Raw genomic sequence first — 21,248 nt, forward strand, 5'->3', positions numbered from 1 at the left:
GGAATCCTTCGTGCTGGTCAGAACCCTGGTTCTCCCTGCTGCAGCACAGTGTGGGTGAGCTCAGGGGGACACTGGACAAATACAGGGGTGACCCCAAATAAATGGGACAGGTGGCACCCTTAGGGGAGCATTGCTGGATACTTGCCTCACTCCTGTTGTCTTTTTAAAGCATCTTTAGGCCACCCTTGGCAGCCCCTGTCATCTCAGCGTGTCCCAGAGGGCTGGGACAAGTGCAGAGTCCTGTCCCCTGCAGGATGAGCTGCTGGGGCTCCATGCCACATTCCCCTCTCCTGGCTCGGTGGCTGCTGGAGCACGGGCTGGGCCGTGCTCCGCAGCCTCTGCTCTCCCGTGCTGTCCCTCCAGGGCTAATTGAATCATGTGGCTGGAAATTGAGTCCAATTGAATAGGTTAAATGAGCCAGGCTCGCTGCAGCACAGCTCAGAGCCTTGCCAGGCTGCTGCCAGAGGCTGGGAGTTCCCGGGAGTCCCGTGGGGGCACGACGGGGCTGGGAAGGCTGCAGGGAGATGGACACCTACTGGGCTGGGCTGGTTCTCCAACTCTGCTTTGGCAGGTGAACCCTCAACCATTTCTCGGTGATGTACAGTCTGGCTGGGTCCCAGGGCCCACAGGTCACTCAGGCATGCACAGGTTGGGTTTTGCTTGTTTCCTCTCTGAAGCAATTAATGACTCATTAGCTGGAGCCCCTCTGCTCCAGGGTTCAACCAGGGCCCTCCCGCTGGTGTATGGGGGTGAGGATGCTCTGATGACCTGTGGCTGCAGCAGCCATGGCTGCGCCCTGCTCAGAAGCCCCAAGCCGGTTGCTCTCCCAGCCGAGGGCAAGTGATGCTCCAGCAGGATGGCTCTACACCTCCCAGGTCCCCACACCCGGCTTTTGGCCCCTTTGCTGTGGCCATTGCCAGGCCTTGGGATGGGCAACAGAGGGCCGTATGCTGAGACCACAGCACAGACATCCCCTCCCACAGAGGTGAGCTCAGGCATGGTGCTTTGCCCTGGCAGAGCAGGAGGACATGTGTCCATAGTATGGACTCGCTCCTAACAAAGACGCACACACGTTTTCACAGCAGACCTGAGCTGCTGAAAGGGCCCCTGGTGTGGCATCCAGTGTGGTGTAAGTGAAGGTTGGAAATAGTATCTCATTCCTCTTTAAATAAAAGCTGAGCCCACAGGCACTGAGCACACAAGCACACGATGCTTTATAATGCTGGGAGGGCTCATGAAACACGGGATATATCCTAAGTCCAGGAATGCTTCATTCCCATCTCCGCTCTCCAGAACAAGTGCTTTTCTTAACACGGATTTTTGTATCCATTATGCAGAAGTGGCAGAGAAACACTCAGGGTGGGCACAGAGCCCCCTGCAGCTCGCCCAGCAGTGGGGCTGTGCCGGGGAGTTCCCTCCTCGCTGGTGGCTTGGGCAGAGGCAGGTGACCTGCTTTTGAGGATGCAAAGTCCCTTCTCCCTCCTGCACACCCAGATTTCTCCCACCTGCTGATTTGCATTTGACAAAGGAGGGTCCCTTTCTCCTGCAGCATTCCTGCTTGCAAGGCTCACCCGGCAGCTTGTAGGCATCTGTTCCTCCTCGAGCGTTGCAAGATTTTCAGCAGCTGAAATATCCCCCTAGAACTGAATCTCCCAGTGGCTCCTACCTACTCATGTGTCTCTGCAGGGTGGGTTTGCAGAGATGGGAGTTGTCCTCCCCTGCCTGCCCCAGCTGCCTGTGTTCTGGGTGATGCTCTGCTGGGCATCACCTCCCCAGGACCTGCCGGTCTGCTGAAGCTGCTCCCCTGGTCCTCAGACCAAGGGGCTCATCTAGGCCTTGTGCCATCCAGATCTGTTTTCTCTAAGGACGTAGTAAATACTGTTTTTTATTCCTGAGAGAGGCCATTTGCCCTGGCTGGTACCCCCCTGCAACTGCCTGCATGGCCATGAGCATCCCTCCTCCAGGCTGGGGGGCTGCATAGACCATGGGAGGGGAATAGTCCTGGTGCCAAGCTGCTCATCTCCATATGAGGCTGCTGTTTTCTGGCATTTTTGCAGTGGGTAAAGCTGGCTTAAGTAGCTCCAGTTTCTGCCCTCTGTCCCTGGAACCAGCCCCTGGGTGCTGTGTCCCATGTCCCAGCCTGGGAGCTCTTCGGGAGCCCTCTCTGCTGGAGGAGCAGAGCTTTCGCTCACTGCCGAGTGTAAATCTGAGCCCAGAGGCACAAGGCAACTGCAACCAAAATAAGATTAATGGCATCTGTTGAGAGCACATCCCGAGGACTGCTATTGATGACCATGGCTTTAAAATACTGTTAAGAGTGGATAAAGCACCATGATATAGAGCACTTGGCAATTACATCTCTGTTTGAAATTTCCTAAAGATAGGATCAGACTCCTGAGTCCTGCTCTCTGCTTTTCCAATATAATTAATAAGAATGGAGATATGCAATTAGACAACACGCAGGCTGGTGGGGCGGATCAATGCCTTGCGGTTACCTAATGAAGTGTTAAATTGCATCTTTCCCCCTCCCTGTCCCCCCATAACAGCCACAGCAGACTGTTCACAGAGGACTTGCATGGCTTGTGCCCCAGGGGAGAGCTCCCCTCACCCCTGTACCCCAGCTTGACAGGGTGCAGACCCCAGTGCCCCTGCCGCCTTTCCAGGCTCTTCTTGCTCCTCTGGAGGGGAGCAGTTAGGGATTATCTTGGGCCTTGTGTTGAGGCTGGGGTTTTGGCAGGGCTCCGTGGAGACACATGCATCAGCAGCAGCTGAGAGGGGTCTGCTGCCCCCAGAGCTGTGAGGGTTCCCAGCAGGGAGCTGGACATGTGGATGAGCTGAAGGGATTGGCCCCATGTTGCAAGGTGAGTGTTCTGCAGATGAACAGGGATGGCTGTGGATGGGCTCAGGTCGGTCCAGCCTGGGTCTGGACAAGGCTGGTGGCAGCCTGGCACAGCTCTGCCTGCAGCAGGGCCCTGCACCTAGTGCTCCAGGCAGTACTGGAGCATCCCCAGACTCGTCCCCTTCTCCAGTTACTCTGGAAAAGGCTGCACTGGCCACACGCTGACCTGGGGACAAACAAGTCCCCTGGGAAGTGTGGCCCCACGCACAACTCCCAGCCCCTCTCGCCCTGGCTCAGAGCCACTCCCGGCTGCGGCTCAGCTTCCTGGAGAGCAGCATTAATCCCATGCAGATGTCCTTTATCGAAGCACTGCTGCTGCTGACAGGATGACAGATGCGCCACTTAGGGAACGTGCCTCGTGTCTGGGCCAATGTGAACAAGTGATTTCCATCACAGCGAGGGTGGATGGGTGGTCCCATGTCCCTGCCTTGAGAGACACATAGCCCAAGGTGCACCTCAGGGTGCAGCACCCCTCACGCCTCCAGCTCGCCTCCCCCCGCTCTTGTCTTCCCCCTGGTTCTCCAGCCCCATCCCACCCCACTGCTGGCTGGGCCAAGCCCTGGGACTGGTTTACGTGGCCCTGTTTCCCCCATGGCTTTCTGCTGCTCTCCTCGAGAAGAGCTCGGGAACCTGGGTGCTCCCACAGAACCCCTGCCCACCCCAGCAGGCTGGATCCAGCCGTCTGCCTGTCCTCCACACTTTCCTGGCCCTGAGCACTGGGGTAAGGGCTTCACGGCGAGCTGTGCTCTGTTTGCTGTGGAGCCTGCACCACTTCTTGGCCATCTGGGGCATGACTCTCCCTCCCAGTTACCCCTTGTAACTGGGATCTGGGCTTGCAGGAGCTGCTGGACCTCTTCCATCTTCTGGAAATAGTTAATTCAGTGTCATCTGCCACAGGAGAGGCCACCAGCCCTACCCGCAGACAGCTTCTGCCCACCCCAGACCTGCTGATTGTTTTTGTGGTGGATGCAGCCAGCAGCAGCAGTGGCTGTGCAAGGCACAAGAGTGTTGATTAAAGCCTCGGATGCCACTCAGGTGATTTTCCTCAGCCTGGCCCAGCCTTTCTGCATCTGCTGCACGTCCCGGTGAGACGTGTTGCAGAGGATGCTCTCTGCACTCCGGGTGTGACTTTGCTGCCGTGCCTGTCCCTGGCCAGACATGTTTGCTGAGATGTCTCTGCACCCAGCGCACCTGCAGCAGCGCCCTGCCTGGGTCCGAGCTGGCAGGCAGGGGCTGGACCTGTTCCTGCAGCAGAAAGGCAGCAGCGGCCAGCAGTGGGCTGCTCCCACCCCGGCATCTTGCAGACCCCTGGCTCCCAGTGCCTGGAGGAACATTCAGGAGAGGACGTTGCACTTTTTCCGAGCAGAGAAAGGCTCAAAGTCTGTGAATCCTGGCAGGATGCCCAGCTCTCGTGTCTGCTAAGGAAAGGAGCTGTGACCAGGGATCAAGTGAGCTGTGTCCCCCGTTTTCTACACTGTGGGGAGGGTGGGCTGTGTCAGCCTGGCCCTGGGGCTACCCCATCCTACCCCGTGGTATCCACCAACCTGCCCAACATTTCCCCCCTCTCACCAGCCTGGCAAAGTGTCTCTCGCTTGCCTGCAGGAACAGGAGCACTTAGCTGGGATAAAAATAGCCATGTTTGCCTCCCAATGGACAAGGGATGGCAGAAGGTGAAAACTTCCCCTGTACAGCTCTGCTGGGCCCACCATGTCTGCAGTGGGATGGAGCTGCAGGATGCTGGAGATGGGGTGCGTGAGCCTGGGCACCACTCATGCAGCTCTCCTATCCGAGGCCACCTCCCTGGGACACCGCTGGTCCCCAGGGGCTGCCAAGTGGATGCAGCCCAGGGTGTGATGGAAAGGATGGAGGAAGGAGGATGGGAAGGGCAAGGAGCAGCAGAATGGACAAGCCCAGCAGTGCAGGGGGTCTCTGGGCTGGCCAGGCTCCAGCTCTGCTCATCAGGCTAAGTAGAGGGTGCATTGCCAGGGCTGTCCCAGGAGTTTCCCTCCAGCTGGTCCGTACATGCAGGCTTTGCAGTGGCGGCCGGGCCATGGGGAGGGCTGGGGGAATGTGTTTAGTTCTCTGAGCATTTCTCCACTGCATTTTCCCCTCTAAATGGCTCTTATTTTTAGATCCAGGCAGTTGCTAAGCATCGCTGCCTCGCTAAGGCGGCTTCTTTCATGGCTTGACACCAAAGCACGCTGACAACACGCTGCCGCGTGAGCCTGGCCCTCCCTCCTTGCTGCTCTGGATTCCCTTTCTGTCCTGTGGCTTCCATGGGCCAGGAGGGACAGGCTGGAGCACAGGGGCTGGGACAGGATACTTTGCCTTGCCCCTGGCTCCTGATCCCCTCTGTCTGCATGAATCAGAGGATGAAGGGAGGAGAGGTGGGAAATGCTGGGAGCTGGGCAGTACCTCAAGACGTGCCCAGGACCCTTGGCACGGTGCAAACTGGCAGCACGTGGGCGACAGTGTGACAAAAGCCCCTGGCTTTGCCCGTGGCAGGGACTCTCCAGCATAGTTCACACCCCCCCGGGCTGGCGTCGTGCACAGATGGCAGCAAATAACAGGGGACAGCAGGGGGACCTCTAGCCCCAGTGCCAGATGTACCAGTGGGGCTGTGAGCTCCTCTCTTGGCAGCACCGTGCCCCTGGAAGCCCTCTGCAAGCTGTGCTACTGCTTTACCCCTTCCCTGGGGCTGCAGGAGATGGGGGAAAATCCTGCTAGAGGCTGCAACTGTGAATGGGCATCTCATGCTTAGGTTTGAGGGTGGCAGAGAGGACCTGCTCCTGTGCTTGGCTGCAAGCAGGGGGACCTGGGCCACCCTTTCCTTGTGTCCCTTGACCACCGCACGTCCCCTCTGCTCCTGACTGATTTCCCATGCAGCTTCTCCCTGAGGGGGGGATGCAGCAGCTGCTGTGGCTGGGGTCCCCCTTCCTCTGTAGTTTCTGGAGATCCCAAGGCGTAGACAAGCACGGGCACTGACATGCAGAGCTTGGGGGACCATCTCTCATTTGCTGTGGGGTCGGGGTCCATGCTCCTCCTGGCCCAAGCCTTCTCCATCCCCATCCCCTTCTCTGTCCCTTCGTGGTCCCTGTCCCCCCAGGGCTCTCCCATACCGCCGGAGACCCACACCTCGGTGCAGCTCGGAGCAGCTCCCTCCCTGTCTCTTCCCCGGAGTTCCCTCCATCGGCCGCCGGGGACAGCCTCCTCCCGCCCCCGGCCGTGCCTCAGTTTCCCCGCGGCGGCGCGGCGCAGGGCGGCGGGGCCGGGCCGGCGGCTCCCGGGAGGAGGCGGGGAAGGACGGGAGGGAGGGGGCGGCTGTGCCCAGCCCCGGCGGCGGCGGGGAACGGGGCGGCTGCGCGCTCCTGCCTGCCGTACCGAGCCGAGCTCCCCGGCACCGCCGGCCCCTTCCTGCTGCCGCGGTGAGTGCCGCTGGCGGCGGGGCGGGGGGAGGCGGCGGGCGCGGGCCCCCCCTGCCCGGCGGCGGAGCCCGTACGCCCCGTCGCGGTTCCCCCCGCCGCTCGGCGGGGCGGGAAGATGCGGAGCAAGGGCAGGAAGGAGAGCCTGTCCGACTCCCGCGACCTGGACGGCTCCTACGACCAGCTGACGGGTGAGTGCCGCCCGCCGGGGAAGGTGCAGCAGCCGCTCGGGACCACGGCGCGGGGCCGGCCCTAGGCACCCGACCCGGCCCCGGGCACCCTTGCCCGCCCGCCCGCCCGCTTCCAGACCCGCCTGAGCCCCGGCCCCCCTGCCCGCCCCGCTTCGCCGCACGCCTGGTCTGGGAGGGGGGGCGGCCGCGACCCCGACACTGGAGCAGGGGGACAGTCCCGGGCCCGGGGGGTATTCTCCGGGAGGGTTAGAGTCGATCCCAGCCGGGCAGAGGTTGCCCCGAGGCAGGTTGGCAGGGAACAGGCCCCCACCGAGGGCTGGGATGCTTGGATCGCTTTTGGCTGTCCCCAAGCACACCCTCCCTCACCGCTGCTCCCAAGCCCCTCGGGACAGCAGGATTTGGTGCTGGGCTTTCTCTGCCATGCCTTGGACCCCACGCAGCACCCTCGAGTGGCACAGCAGCACCCTGGCTGCAGGTTCTCCCAGAAATGGGGAGGCTCACCCTGCTCAGCAAACCTCAGCAATGCCACAGAACCTGGTGTCTTCTCCACCAGTCACTCATTGTCCCTCAGCATATCCAGAGATGCTCAGCCTCCAGATGGGATCGTCATGAGCTAGGGAGGCCAAATATGACCCAGCTCTGACCCTATTACATCCCCCTCCATCATTTGCCACAGCAGAGGACTCCCTGGATTCCCACATCCCACCACAACATCTGTGTCCATCCCTCACACCTCATTCCCCGTTGTCTGGTAATGAAGCAGCTGGGCTGGACCTGGCAGCACCCCTTTTTCCCCATGTGCTCTCCACAGATCAGGCCAAATCCTGTCACCTTTCAGTGTCTCTGTCACAGGCGCTGTGAAATGGGGCAGCAATTCCCACCTGCCTCGCAGGACCCACGGCAGAGCCAAAGCTGTCCATAGCTGGTGGGGTTGGGTGCCCTTGTACTGCAGGCACTGGGGTATGTGCACAGGCTTCTCCCACAAGTCCTGGTGATGCTTTTCCTGCCACAGCCTAGAATAGATTTTGGGCTTTGCTCTGGAGTTTCGAGGAGGTGGTAGTAGTAGCGCGGGACCCCTGCTCTGCTTTCCTGAGCAATTCCATGTGTGGGAATTGCTGTTTGCTGCCTGCCCAAACGTGATGCAGGGAGGATATTTTTGAGCTGTGTAGGAACTTGGAACCCACACACAACTTTTGGTTTCTCCGGTAACTTTAAAATGTCCATATGGATTTAAATCAAACCAAAGTTAGAAACAAATTCCAGTCTCTCCGAGGCTGAGACCTTTTGTGCCTGGGCTTACCTCTGAGCTAGCCATGCAGCAGCAACCTGGACAGAGGGGATCTGTGCTGCTGTTTCAGCCCCTGCTTGTGGGGATGGGGCTGCTGAGGACCCTTGGGGGAATAAGACTGAAATATCTGCCTGATTTCTCAGCTTAGGAAACGGAGGCCCTGGAAGGTCACATCACTCTTTTGCCGTTGCTGTCAGGTCAGTGACCTGCCAGGATAGAGCCAGTGGTAATGCCAGGGAGGAGAGGGAGCTGGTCCCGGCAGCACCGATTTCCCTTGCGCTAGCTGAATGCACCGAAGCTGTCCCTTCCTGTGGAGGGAAAGTTGTTTTTCTCCCAGAAAGAGCGTGGAAGTGATGCAGGCAGGAGGAGACGGAATGCAGCCTTAGCTCTAGGAAGGGTTTCATAGCTCAAGCTTCTGCCTGCTAACCTGGCCTGGGCCCTTCTGGTTCCCTGGGGATGTGGTGAGGAGCCGGGACCCTTGTGGGGCCGTAGTGAAGTCCCAGGGTGGAGCAGGCAGTGCCAGCATGGGCTCGGTCTCTCCCTGCAGATGGGAGGGTCCCTGCCGACACTTGCTTTTTGGTAGATCAGTTCTGCCTGGGGATAAGCATGAGCAGTCTGGGGTGTTCCTGCAGTCTTGAGGATCCTCACCTATCAGGGTCTATCAGGGTTTGGGGGGCATCTGCCATGCAAGAGCTGCTGAGAGATGATTTGATGTCAGGTGATGCGACAGCCCCACAGCAGCTCCAGCAATTGCTGACGTGCATGGGGACAGCAGTCGGTCCTGCCGCCTTCCTATCGCTCCTCAAAAACAGGGGTGGGGGAGATGAAACTCCCATCTATGCATGCCCAGGGAAGGGTTAGCAATATCCCCTCCCAGAAGAAGGAGAGGGGCTAAGGGCCAGCAGGACCTCCAGCCATCCATGGGGTAGAAAAGCCCCACACCTTCCCCAGCACCACACTGAATTTTAAATTTAAAGAGCTGTTGAAAATGGAGGTGTGGTGGCAGCCCGCTATCCCTGTGGCATCTCCAGAGGTGCCCGGCGACCCTGACCCCAGATGGAACAGCCGTGGGCTGTGCGGGCTCATGGCACGTGGATGTGTGTGTGAGAGGCAAGAGCGCCGGAGTGAATGAAAGCTGCCTGCGTGTGAGCAGCGGGGAGGGCAGCACTGGCTCCTGTGATGGGGAAACATAGGCCAGCAGCGCTGGGGCAAGCCAGGATGGACTCTGCCTATGCCTGGCCCCAGTGCAATAGTGTAGGGTGAGGGCAGGCACTGGCCATGCCACTGCTGAGCCTGGGGCTGGGCACCTGCCTGGGTGCTAAGGAGAGAAATGTTTATGATACACCACTAGGAAATTAAACCAGTCCATTTCTGGGGTATTTAGGTGATGCTAGTGAGAAATAAAAGCCATCCATAAATTACATTATTCCTCCACCCCTCTAATGGCATGAGCGATTAGTGTACAAGCAGAGCCCAGAGCCAGTGTCTCAGGACTGCTCTGGACATGTCCCTCCATGCAGGAAAAATGGGAGCCCGCTGCCACTTTGCCCTGAGGAGTGCAGGTACCACATCCCCAGCCCTGAATCCTAGCAGCGCGAGAGGTGAGAGGGGCTCAGAGGTGGCTTTCCCACCAGTTCATGGGGTTGTAGAGGCAGGGGACTGCCCCAGCCCCAGTTTGGTGACCTGGGGCCCCATCTCACCCTGTGGGACGAGACTATCCCAGCTATGCTGTGTCCTGCCTGTGGGAGGGCACATGCCAGCACAGGGTCAACAACCAGGCTGTTTGGATTGGGCCGAACCCCCTAACTGCATTTTGGAAGGATGAGGGATTCATCTCCAGGGCTGTTCATCCCCCCAAAAGGGTTAGGAGGCTCATTTTTCACCCCTGCTTTTTCACCCCTGCTTTCTCCTTCCCGTTGTTGGGTTGCTGGGTCTTGAGCAACTGCTTTGCTCCACCCCAAAGGCAGCCAAATGGTTTGCAATGGGTGAACAATTGCTATAGAGACTGTCTGCAGAGTTTTGGGATCCTCCTGCCTTCCAAGGCATGGCTGACAGATGGGGACTCCCTAACTCCTAGCACTTTGAGCAGCCCACCCAGTGAGCTGAAAACTGTAGGTACCAGCATAGTGACAGTGCAGCATCTGGCTGAGCTCTCCTCCCTACCTAGAGGGAGGGTGTTTCAGAGACAATCTCTCCCAGTGATAGTAAGAAAGGAGAAATGGGGCTGAGCTGTTCCCTGCAAACATGCTGGGGGGAGTATGGGTCAGTAGGGACAATGGGAGGACAGTGGGAGCCAAGCTGCGGTCCCTGTCGCAAGGTAAAGCTGAAGAGCTGTGCCCCAGCGATGCATCTGCCGCAGGCGGGTACCAGGTGATGGGCAGATCTAGGGCTGTGCCAGGGCCTTGTTCTGCTGTCAGCAAACCCAGCAGCTCCATCGTGGCTGCTCACAGCCCATGATTAGCCAGGCAGGAGGAAAATCTCCACGAGATTGCTGTAGCGTAGGACTTCTACCTGCAAGGGGGATAATTCATTTCACAGGGTGTGGAGGGGGGTGTCAGTGCTTGTCTGTCCAAAATGATAGTGTCTGTAAGGGAAGCACTAGGATCTCCACCTGGCAAATGGAGTGACGGGGCTGATGTGGTGGATCAAGGGCAGGAGGCAGGCAGGGGCCAGCTGGTCACCCAGCTGCGAGTGTGCGTGGCAGGTTTTGTGCCGTGGTGGATCCCAGGGAGGAGCACTGGGATGGGGACTGTGCCTAAGACCACAGCAATGTTTTGCTCATGCCCAGAACAAAGCTCCTTTTCTTGCCCAGTTGCTTTCTCAAACTGCCCAGGAACATCCCTGGGTGCACGGCCCTGCCCACACAGGTCTGGCATGGCCAGCTGCCTGCATCCCTGTGATCAGCAGCACACGTGGGTTGTCACCTCCTCCTAGAAGCAGTTCCACAGTGACACACACCAATGTCCTTCCCCTGGGGAGTCTGGCCCTTGGGAACTGTGCGTGCTTCCTGTCCCGCTGCTCCTCCGCTATCCTCCCTCCTCCGTGCTGCTGCTGCTGCCGCCCCATGCATTCCCCCTCCACTTGCTGCTTCTGCTACCCGTGGCAGGGTGGTGAGGCTGGGCTGGAAGCCGGACTGACCCTCAGGCCAGGTCCCCAACCTCCCCAGGAGGCCCCCACTCAGGGTGGGGTACAATGGGAAAAGGTCTCCCCACTCGTGTGCTGGGGTGGTGGTCTCCCGTGGGGTCCTCTCTATGCCAAAGCGCCCTGCCCTCCATGGCTGCTGCACCTTCCTGGGGTGATGGGGGTGTTGCCTGACTCTGCCTCATCTCTGTCTGCTCTCTCCTACTCTCTGGCATCTGTACCCCTCTGCCTCTTCCCTCTTTGCTGTCCTGGCTTGTCTGCAGCCCTTTGACGCTGATGAATCCCCTCTCACGGCGTGCTGTGGCCTCCCCTGACCAGAGGTTGAGCCCCTGGGGCTCCTTGCCAGAGGGGATGCTGCTCTGAGCCTGTGCTGGGGCAAAGCTGCACAGGGGATGAGGGACACGCGGGTGATGCTACTGGGTGCTGCTGCCTGTGGGCAGGTTTGGTTTTGCAGGTGGAGAGGAGGTTTTGGCAGCCGCTGCTGCATCCTCACAGGCAGAGGTGGGTCGGAGCCTGTGGGGAACTGGTGACACAGGATTAATCAACAGAAGTTTGTGCGTTTGGTTGGGGCGGTTACACAGCTGATTTCTGCAGAAGCCGATACGTAATTCATGCGCTGTTCCAACTTTGGCCAAGGTGTACAACTCCTGCTGCACAGGGCTGACATGGCACGGGTAGGGAGGGGTTTGCTCTTTCGTCATCTCTGTGTCCAGGCACAGAGAGGAGTTTTTCCCCACGTCTGGCCATATCACAGCTGTAGAAGTTGTCTGGGCTCAGTGATGCTGCTTTACTGCTGTGTGTTATGCGGAGACCAGCTGCCCCCCAGAGCTCTGGGAGCTGGGACAGGAGGAGGTGTGGGAGGGTGAGCAGAGCTGGCCCCTGGAGCAGGCTCTGGTTTCCCTTGGCCATATCGGGTCCATAAGTCCTGGCTGGAGCTGAGTCTCATGCCCTTGCCTTGCAGCCAGGGCATTATGGGGTCATGCCAGCCCCGAAGGACAGAAGAGACCCCATTAGTGGAGCTGCCCTCCCCCTCCCTCACTGGCTCTTCTCATTAGTGGTGTTTTCATTAGGAGAAGTGGTTTGGTTTTGTTTAAGCCAAATTGCTGTGCTTGGGAGATGATAAATCCATCTGCTGGCAAATCGCTCTCCTGCTGCCGGGATGGATCCCAGCCCTGGGCTTTAATCGTGCTGCAGATGAATGAGCCTCTAGTGAAATGAATCTCCCTGCCGTGCCCTGCCGGGGGGCTGAGCTGGGCAGGCTGCCTCCCTGATGCTGTGGCAAGAGGCTCTGGGTTGGGATGGGCGACCAAAATCCTCTGCTAAGGGGTTGCGGAGCCCTGGGAGAGGTTATTGCTGAGCAAACGAACTGCTGGAGCTGATGCAAGTGGCTTCCCTGGGTGCAAAGTGGGAGAGGAGCCTTTCCATGGGGCAGGGGCTTGTGAGTGGGTGCAGGGGTCCTGTTCAACCCACCCTCTGTGCCCTGGTGCTCTGCCAGCAGCTGGGGCTGGGTGGGTGCCATGCCATGGGGGTGAGCAGCAGGACAGTGCACGGGACAGGGCTGGGGATGAGATGCAGGGGTTGGAGTGGCCCCGCTCTCAGTGATACCCTACTGAGTGGGTTTGTAAAGGGGATGTGGCAGCTGAGCTGTGCTGGAAGGGAGGCTCTCTTCAGGGTCCTCCTGTCCCTGAGCTGCTGTGCCTCGGGCTACTTCTGGCTTTTAAGTAAATTTGTCTTCCACTTGAAATGAAAATGGGTGGTGTGGCCCCTGGGGAGCCGTGTGAGTAATTAACTTGTTTGGGAATGGAGCCCTGCAGGAGGGGAGCTGGGGGCAGAATGGCTGCCACATTCAACAGGAGGTGAAGGGGATGGGGGGCATGGGGGATGTGTCACCTGCTGCTGAATTTGGGTCTCCCAGAATGTTTCCTCTCTGGTCTGGGCAGGGTGACTCACCTGCAGATACCAGTGGGCAGGGGTGCTGTACGCCCACACGCCCACGCACTCGTAGCATCACACTCCTGCCCATGCCCAACAGCAGCCCCAGGGCTCAGCTCTGTCTGGCTGTAGGTGACCCCAGCCCTGTTTTGGCAGGAGACACTGGGCTTTGAACCTGTCAGGTCTGTTCGGGTGTCGGGCACCCCTCCCAACCCCAGGATGCAATTAACACTGCTGCTGGGAGCTCTGGGGTGCAGCAAGCGGGTCGGTGTCCCATCCATGCTGCTCCTGCTCGCCCTATCTGGGGACACTGGGGACCTGGGTACATTGCAGTCTGGGGGCCATGCAGGCAGGTCCCCCATGGCTGCTGCAGTGCCCGTCCAATTCCTACACCAGCTCCATCCCCAGTAAGCATGTGGGGGCTGTGCCCTGTGTGAGACAAGGACACCACCTGCACATGGATGAGCTCGATCCACACTCCGCTTGGAGGGCCCTGGGCTGTAGCTGGGACAAGCTGGTGGCTTTGTTCTGGAGGAGAGGGAGTGGTGTGGGAACTATCTGGCCCACAGAAAGGTCTGGCGAGGGCTGCGCTGCCCATAGGCAGGTAGGGGGTGCTCAGAGCCTCAAGGGCCAGTGCCAGGCTGGTAGCAGAGATGCTTCACCTGTGGCCCCTCACCTAGAAGCAGGTCAGAGATAGTGATGGAGTCACTAACTGCAGGTGGGCTGGTGGCATAAATCCGCTGCCACAGCTCTGCCGTATGGAGATGAAGGGACTGACTGGCCAGACCACAACACCCCTGGGCTGTCCTGCTGTCCCTGGGAGCCATCTCCTGTGGCAGTGGCATTCCTGCTAGGAACGGGCTCAACAGTCTGAAGCAGAGGGAGGTTTCTTGTCAAGATGCTACCAGGAGAGACTGGCAGGACCCTGTCATCGAGCCTCTGTGGGGCAGAAAGAAGGACTCTGGTCCTGGCTCCAGGCACTGACCCCAGCAGCAGAACTGGGATGCACTGTCTCCCTTAACTGTCTCCGCATCACCAAACCCACATATCTGGACATGAAAAAAGTGCTCTTTAGGGATGGAGCATTGTTGACAGTCTGGCCAGGATCTGAGTCACAGGGAAGAGGGTTTCCAGGGTTTTTCCCTTGGCCCAGCTGAGGAAGGTGCAGCCTTGAGAGATGCAGGGAGGCACTGGCAAACTTGCGCATCCTTGGATCACCCTCAGTCCCAGCAGGAGCCAGGGATGAACCATCCAGCTGCTCTCACCTGGATACTGCAGCCCATCCAGCTGCAGCAGGGTGAAATGGGAGCCAGCCTGCTTGCTAACAAGATTAGACAAGCGAGCCACTGCTCCTGGCCCATTTGGTTAATCGCTTCTTCCTAGATTGAATTTTTAAAAATTGCATTGCTTACAGAAAGCCCCTAAATGGGTTTAAAGGCAATAATCCACCCTGCCCTCCATCACTGCAAGGATCCCACTGAGCCTCCTTGGCAGTGGGTTGTTGAAGTCCCTTGTGTGTCTCCGCGTGTCTCTGATGTCCCCAGGAGGTGGCTGGCTGGGCTGGCCAGCCCTTGGTGGCTCTTGATTTACTTGCATCTGACCCCAGAGCAGGGAGGGATGGCCGCTGGTGCTGGCTTTTCAGGTTGCAGCTCCTGGGCAGGAATGCTGTAATATGCTGTGGTTAGGGCTGATCACAGTGTCCCCTGGGGACACCTCAGCCCTCTCCTGTGTGATGGGTTATGACCTCAAGTACCTCTTTATTCCCTCCGAAGTCACGCCTTCTGAGCCCATCCCCTGCTCTTCATTTCTCATGCTGACCTGAGCAAATTTCCCCCGGCACCCACCCTCCCCACTGGCCTCCCCTCTGCCGCTGTGCAAAGTGAGTCACTCCCCAGCACCAGGAATCTTTCATGTCATTTCCCCCTTTGCCGCAAAGTCATTAATGCAAGTGGAATAATTCGTTGCATAACGGAGAGGATCAGCAGGAGCTCTGCTGTGGCGGGTGACGCCTGGCCCCCGCTCCCGCCACCCTGGCCACCGCTGCCCCAGGAGAGGGTGGCTCTGTGGGATCACTGGCTAGGAGCATCCCAGGTATTGCTAGGATTGTGGTCCCACAGCTGCATTGTGCTGGTAGTGAAGGTGTCAGCTCCCTGAGAGGTTTTTCCAAAGCCGCTGAGTCCCACCTAGACCCCGACTGCATGAGATGGATGTATTTCTTGTGGCCTCAGTGTCTGCTCACCCTCACACAGCTCCTCTGAAAGGGGCTCGTCCCAACTGCTCCATAGTGACAGGGGCATGAAGTGTCCCCTGCATTGACCAGGGGGTGTGTAGCGGCACCTGCTACATCCATGCCTCATACGCAGCACATGCTGCTTCAGCTCCTCTGAGCTCCCCAGGCCGTGGGGTCACAAGTGCTTCCCAACAGCAGTCAAATCCTTCCTGGCTTCACTTCAGAGCTGGGGACTCCGAGGTGTCCTAGTGGGGGTGCAGGCTGTCTGGGACCCTGCGTGGCTCAGGGCCCTGAAGTCCCCAAGGGCAGCTCTGGAATTTGCAGTGAGGTCCCAGCTGTCTGTTGCTGCTGGCGATAGCAAACCCATGCAGGGGGTGAAAACACTAGCACGGCCAGGGCTCCCTCCTGGGGACCTCACAGCCACCTAAGCAGGGAGTTGGCTGGAGTGGGGACTCACTGCCCTCAGCCAGCCCACCTCAGGGCTGCGGGTGCTCGAAGCTCTTGCTGGAGTGATGCTCATTGTGGTTGTGGCAGATCTGGTTCCTCCCATGCATGGTGAGGGAAAGAAGGGCAGGGAAGAGTGCTTTAGGTGTTCAAAGGCACAGTGGAGACTGCCCCTCTGCCCAGAGTTAATTCTCTTCTATTCCGTGCTCAGCTGGGCATTAATTTAAAGATGCTGCAATGGGAAAGGGGGAACCTGAGAGGACTGGGCTGAGAGCAGAAGGATTTAGTGAAGGAACGTGGGTGGTGCCAGGGGCTGCACAGGGGACAGCAGCATCCAATGGCACAGGATGGGCAGGAAGGAGAAGATGACCGTGCACTGCTCAGCAATGATGTGTCCGATGTGTCCCTGCTGTGACTATGGTGGTATCCAGTGGGTCCCACCAACCCCTGGAAAGGGACATGGGTGTGATGCTCTCCTTGTCACCAGGGAGAGCACTGTTGCTGGGTGGCTGGGTGAGGAAGGGACCACGGGCTGCTTGCTCAAGGCGTGGCTGTGCCACATGTCCCACCTCTGCCCCTTGCTGTGCCTGGGACAGAAGTTTCAAACCCAAGCCTGGGGGAACCCAGTGGATGGACATTATGCCTGGCTCCACGGGGGGACAGGAAGAGACCCTCCCCAGTGCCACATCCCAGTGGGGACTTTGTCCCCTTACCCAACCCGGGCAACAATTCCCCTTGGTGCAGAGGGCTGCTCCAGAGCAGTGTGAGGAGGCAGGAGATGATGTTCAATATTTCAAAGCAATTCATTGAAAACCTGCTGCTCTCTGGGGCTGGTTCAGACCCAGCAACCCTGGAAAGGGACCAGGATCGGCACCACTGCAGTGTGAGCTGGAGTGGGAGGCTCTTTTGGGACCACATCCATCAGGTTAAAGGAGCCTTTCATCTGCTCTGTTGCCTGCAGACCTCAGGGTCCCACCTGTGCCCTGGGCCACAGCTCCAGGGCAGAGACGTGGGTCCCAAGGGTCTGCAGTGGCTTCCCAGCCCCACACCACCCTGTGCCTCCCTCGACACTGTTTGTTTTCTCAGCCCGCCCTGCTGTAATTACAATCCGCTGTCACTCTCTGGATAATACATCTTTGCTTTTATCACTGCTTAATTAAATAACTGTGGGGAAGTGAGGGGCTGGTAACCACTTGTTTGCTGGCACAAATAACCTGGTGGCACTGGGGAGGTCTCTTGGCAGAGGGGCTGGATGGGGCCAGCTGTGCTCTGGGTTGAGAGGCATGGTTGAAGACGGGGTAGCTGTGTGTCCCTGAGAGAGTGCTGATTTTGTTGTTCATAGGCACAGCACCTCTGGCACAGATGTTTACAGGCCATCTCTGCAGAGGTGCTCTGGGTGCGACTACCATCACCCCATCTGTAATTCTCCCCTCGGCTCAGAACTGTGCCCACTGCCAGGCTGGGAAGAGCATGCGGGCAGAGTGCCCACTGCCAGGGCAGCCACCTCTGCCCACAATTAGTTGGTCTTAATGAGTGTCCCTGGCAGGTGTTGCTGGGTCAGTGAGCCCCGACTGAGTATCTGCCAGTCACTCTCCTCCAGGACCAGACACGTGGGTCCTGCTCCCCACTCAGCAGAGCATCCTCAGCTGTGCCATGGGTCCTCAGTGTGGATGTGTCCCCCTCTGCTCTCTCTCCATCCCTTCCCTCATACCTCCACTGTCTCTCTGCCTTTGTGCTGTCCTCTGGTTCAAGCCTCTGTGCAGTCTCTGGCATGAGGAACTCAGGGTGCCATTTTGGGTACCGGCAGTAATGCACCTCCAGCTGCTGCCACGTCTTGCTCTCCTGGGTGCCTCTTCCTCCCCATACCAGCCACCCCACAAGGTGCTGTAGCACCAGGAACCATGTGTGTTGTGGCATCCTCAGGAGCAGGATGTGTCCTGCTTTAAAAACAAATGGGTGGTGGTGGGAATGCTACCCCGGGCACTGCCTGCCTCACTGTGATGGACTGGGGAAAGGTCTCGTCTGACAGGATTTCCATCTACCCAAGACCAAGTACTGCACTGAACTGCAGTGCCATGGGTCCTCAGCCCAGCCTGGGTGGGGATTGATGAATGTCCCCAAACTGTTCCCAAGCCCCAAGGTTTGTGTTTGCCTGTAGTGAGGAGCCAGTTCTTTTTGCAGATGCCATCTGCTCCCTTGCAGTGCTGAGTCCCCGTGCACCAAGCACGCACCATTCATTGTGCAAGCAGCATCACAAGCTACACTTAGCTTCGGTCTCGTGGAGGGTGTGGGTGATGAGGTGTCCAAGATGCATGGCTGGGGTAGACTGGAAAATGTCCCCCAGTTGGGGACGGGCCTCCCGGTGCTCTGAACAGCCCTGTGCATTGAGGAAGATGATGGGTCCGGGGATGGAGAGATTTTGGGGGCACTCTGGGGCTTCATGGCAGGATGCTGTGGGAAGACTATCTCACTGCCTCCGTAGGGTTTGCTTGCAGGCAGGGTAATGTGGGTTGTTCTGCAGGCTCAGGGTGCCTCTCTTGGTGTGCTGTCTGTCCTCCTGCCTGCCCTGGATTTGCAGCCAGGGAGTCATTTTGCACAGATCAAAGCCAGGGGGCATCTCTCATCTCAGCTTACCTTGGTCTTGCCTGCACCCCAGCGTGGAGCACAGGGGAGGATTTGGAGGTAATCCTTGCAGACGGGATGCTGCTGACTAATTATAGCCAAGCTCTCACTTCATGGGAACCACGGCGAATTGTCCCTTGAGCCCAGGCAGTGATGGTACAAATCTGCTGCTAATTAGACTTGAAAGTCCTCCCGTGAGCTCAGGCGCGGGATGGATATTTGATTATTAACATATTTATTTCTAAGCCTCTCAGCAGGTTTTGCACAGGGAGGCTGTAGTCCCCCCCCCGAGTAACTACCAGGCACATTTATTCCTACCAAGAGTGCTTGGCAGCTCCAGGGGAGGGTGAGGGTTGTTCAGTTCTGTGTGCTTATTTTTTGGGGGGTGTCTCACCAAAATGTGTGGAAAAGACATCCTGCTGATGCTGGGGATGTTCCAGGTGGGAGCACAGACCCCAGGTACTACTCTATGCCTCCCACCAGCCCCTCTTCTGGGTGGGATGCTCCTGGCCCCCATGCCCAGGTGGGGAATCCAGAAATGTCTTTTCCCTCTTGCCTCCTGGGTTTGTTGGCTTCAAGCACTGGGACAGTGTGAGGATGACCCAGTGGTGCAGAGCTGGTGCTGAGCACCGCAACCCAACACAAAGCTGGCTGCCACGGCATCCCCAGGGAGAGCATCCCTCCCTCTGTTGAAGACAGACAAACTGCGATGGAAACGTTGCCTCTGAAACAACCAAAAATAGATTTCCTGTCCCCAAAATGTCAGTTTAAAAAGGCAGTCTGTGGGGGCACCCTCGGGCTGGCAGTGGGCTGAGCGGGTGCCCTGGAGATGCTGGGTGGGCGGCCCTGCTGCCCCGTGATGCAGGGCGGGCAGGGCAGGGGGCCGGAGGGCTGAGCCATCGCTTGTGGTACAAGTGGGGAGAGGGGCAGTGCTGGTGGGGGAGGCATCAGCCCAACCATGGGGCTGCGCAGTGTTTTGGCTTGAGGCTGGAGAAAGGTGCATGTGGGCTGTGGGCTGTCAGAGGGACAGCACTGATCTAGTGTTATCCCTGCCCTAAGCCCCCCACATCCCCCCAGACAGGTTGTCACCCATCTAGGGGTTTCAGGCCAGTGGCGGGAGCTGTTGGCATGGGGAAGGTGAGGAGCCGTGGGTCTGGACCTCAGCCCCATCTCCAGCACCGCTTTGATCTCCGTCCCTGCTTTGTTGCTGCGTCTCCCCATCCAGGGAGGGTCCGAGCTGGGGAGCCGGGGGCAGGCGCCTTGTTGCGGCACTGGAGTTATTAATAGCAGCGAGCGCTCTCGGTGCCTTCAAGCCAAGTCCATTTGAGGGGGATTCCAGCCATTTGAAGTATGTTTCCCCTCCCTGGGATCCCTTGGGCACATTATCTCCCTCTCCCAGCTGTGCAGCCAGCGTGTGCCATAGCCCCTGGATGAGTCACAGTGCTAACAGCCTTTCCCGTGCTGTCAGCCCGGGAGCCTCTGGCTGGGTGACGGAGGGTACCCTGCTGCCTGCACATGTGGGAGCCGAGTTCGCATCCCAGTTCATCCCTGCCACGTTTCCTCCCATCGCTGTGCCGAGCTGGAGCTATTGGTAGTAGAGCGGATGCTGATTGCAAGGAAATTAGCCTTGTGCCATCTCCAATTTATCTGAGCCCAACCTGTGCATGATTGCACGGGGCTTGTTAATTTGTCGCTGTCACTGTGGCTTGGTGCAAGGCTTTGAGTGCGGCGAGCCTGGAGGGGAGCATGCTGGGGGTCCGGGACATGTGGCAGCCTGCTGGCCATGGCCTCCCCTGGAGCAGATCTGGGAGCAGGGCTGGCATCGCTTGTGGCCAGGCTGAGTTTTTTCCCAGCCTCACAGTTCGGGAAGCTCTGGTGAGGCTCGGAGTGGGAGCTGGGGCAGATCTGGGAATGCAGAGTAGTGCGCTAGGGTTGGAAACCCCTGGTGTTCCCTGCGAGGTGCTGCGGGCATAGGGCAGGGTGGGCATCTGAGGTACAAAAAAAGATGCCCGTTCAGGTTAAGGACGTGCTGTGGCTGAGTTGTGCCCCAGTGCAAGCTGTGCACTCCCAGATGGTGATGACCCTCCTGGATGACTGTGCTCTTTGGAGGTCCTGGCAGCTGTGCTGCCCCACTGCCTGATAAATCCTGGGTGCCACCTGTGTTGCTGTGCTTTGCATACCCAACAAGCTCGGAAATGGCCCCAGGTGCTCCAGGCAGGCTGTGGTTATCCTTGCTTACCACTCAGTAATTCTAGATGTGTCAGTCCTGTAATCAGGGCTGGGCTCAACTCCTGGCTCTTTTCCCTTCCGCGTGCCTCTGTTCCCCCGCAGATGTTGTTCCTGGTCTTTGCTCTCCCTTGCCTTTGTGGAGGCTCTCAGGGTGCACTCAAGAGCCTGGGTGGGGATGATGGAGCCCGTCCCTCATGTCTGGTCCCCCCCTCCCCACCGCTGCTATCCTATGTGTGGGGGCAATTAATTATTCACACCCCGGCAGGCGGAGGTGTTTGCAGCTGCCTGCATGATGCCAATGGGGTCGACATGCCACTGAGCACAGAGAGCTTTTCTGTGTAAATCCCTGAAATATTTAGCAGAACTGACTTAAAAAATGCAGCTTGGGAGGAGCTAGTGCCTCGGCATAACCTGGAGGCCTGGGGGCCATCACGGGGGGTGATGGGGTTGATGAATGCACGAGGGAGGTCGCTGGGGGGCTCTGGCCCCAATTTTTACCCCACACCCACCATCCAAGTTGCTGGTAGACCTTGTGTCTGTCTGTTCATCTGATCACCTATCCATTGGGTCTTTCTTCTTGTCTCTGCCTTGAGACCGTGGGGATGCCCCCATCCTTTCCCTGCATTGCAGGAGTGCTTTGGAGCTAAACGTTGGCTGGGGCATGTCCCGGTGCCCAGCCGGTGCCACCAGAGTCAAGCTGCTGCCCTGTCACCTGCTGTGTGCTGGCTGCTTGTAGTTTGTTGCTGAGGGACCAGTGCACAGTGTTGGGCTGGGCTCCTTCCCTGGCAGCGCCTTCCTGAGCAGACGGATCACGCCACATGCATTTTTTAACAAGATCCATCGGCTGAGA

At 58.5% G+C, this 21,248-nt stretch overlaps 1 protein-coding gene across 2 annotated transcripts in view; it reads left to right on the forward strand.

Moving 5' to 3' along the window:
- The first annotated feature begins 6,347 nt into the window (after nt 1-6,347).
- KCNIP2 (potassium voltage-gated channel interacting protein 2) overlaps nt 6,348-21,248 on the forward strand; it is a 45,753-nt gene continuing 30,852 nt past the window's right edge. For both annotated transcript variants that reach the window (XM_065843273.2, XM_071812079.1), the window contains exon 1: nt 6,348-6,512. In XM_065843273.2, the coding sequence (XP_065699345.1) occupies nt 6,440-6,512 (73 nt within the window). In that variant the 5' untranslated portion in view covers nt 6,348-6,439. The remainder of the gene's footprint in view (nt 6,513-21,248) is intronic.

The sequence above is a fragment of the Patagioenas fasciata genome, chromosome 8 (genome assembly GCF_037038585.1).
Source record: "Patagioenas fasciata isolate bPatFas1 chromosome 8, bPatFas1.hap1, whole genome shotgun sequence".
NCBI classification, from domain to species: Eukaryota; Metazoa; Chordata; class Aves; order Columbiformes; family Columbidae; genus Patagioenas; species Patagioenas fasciata.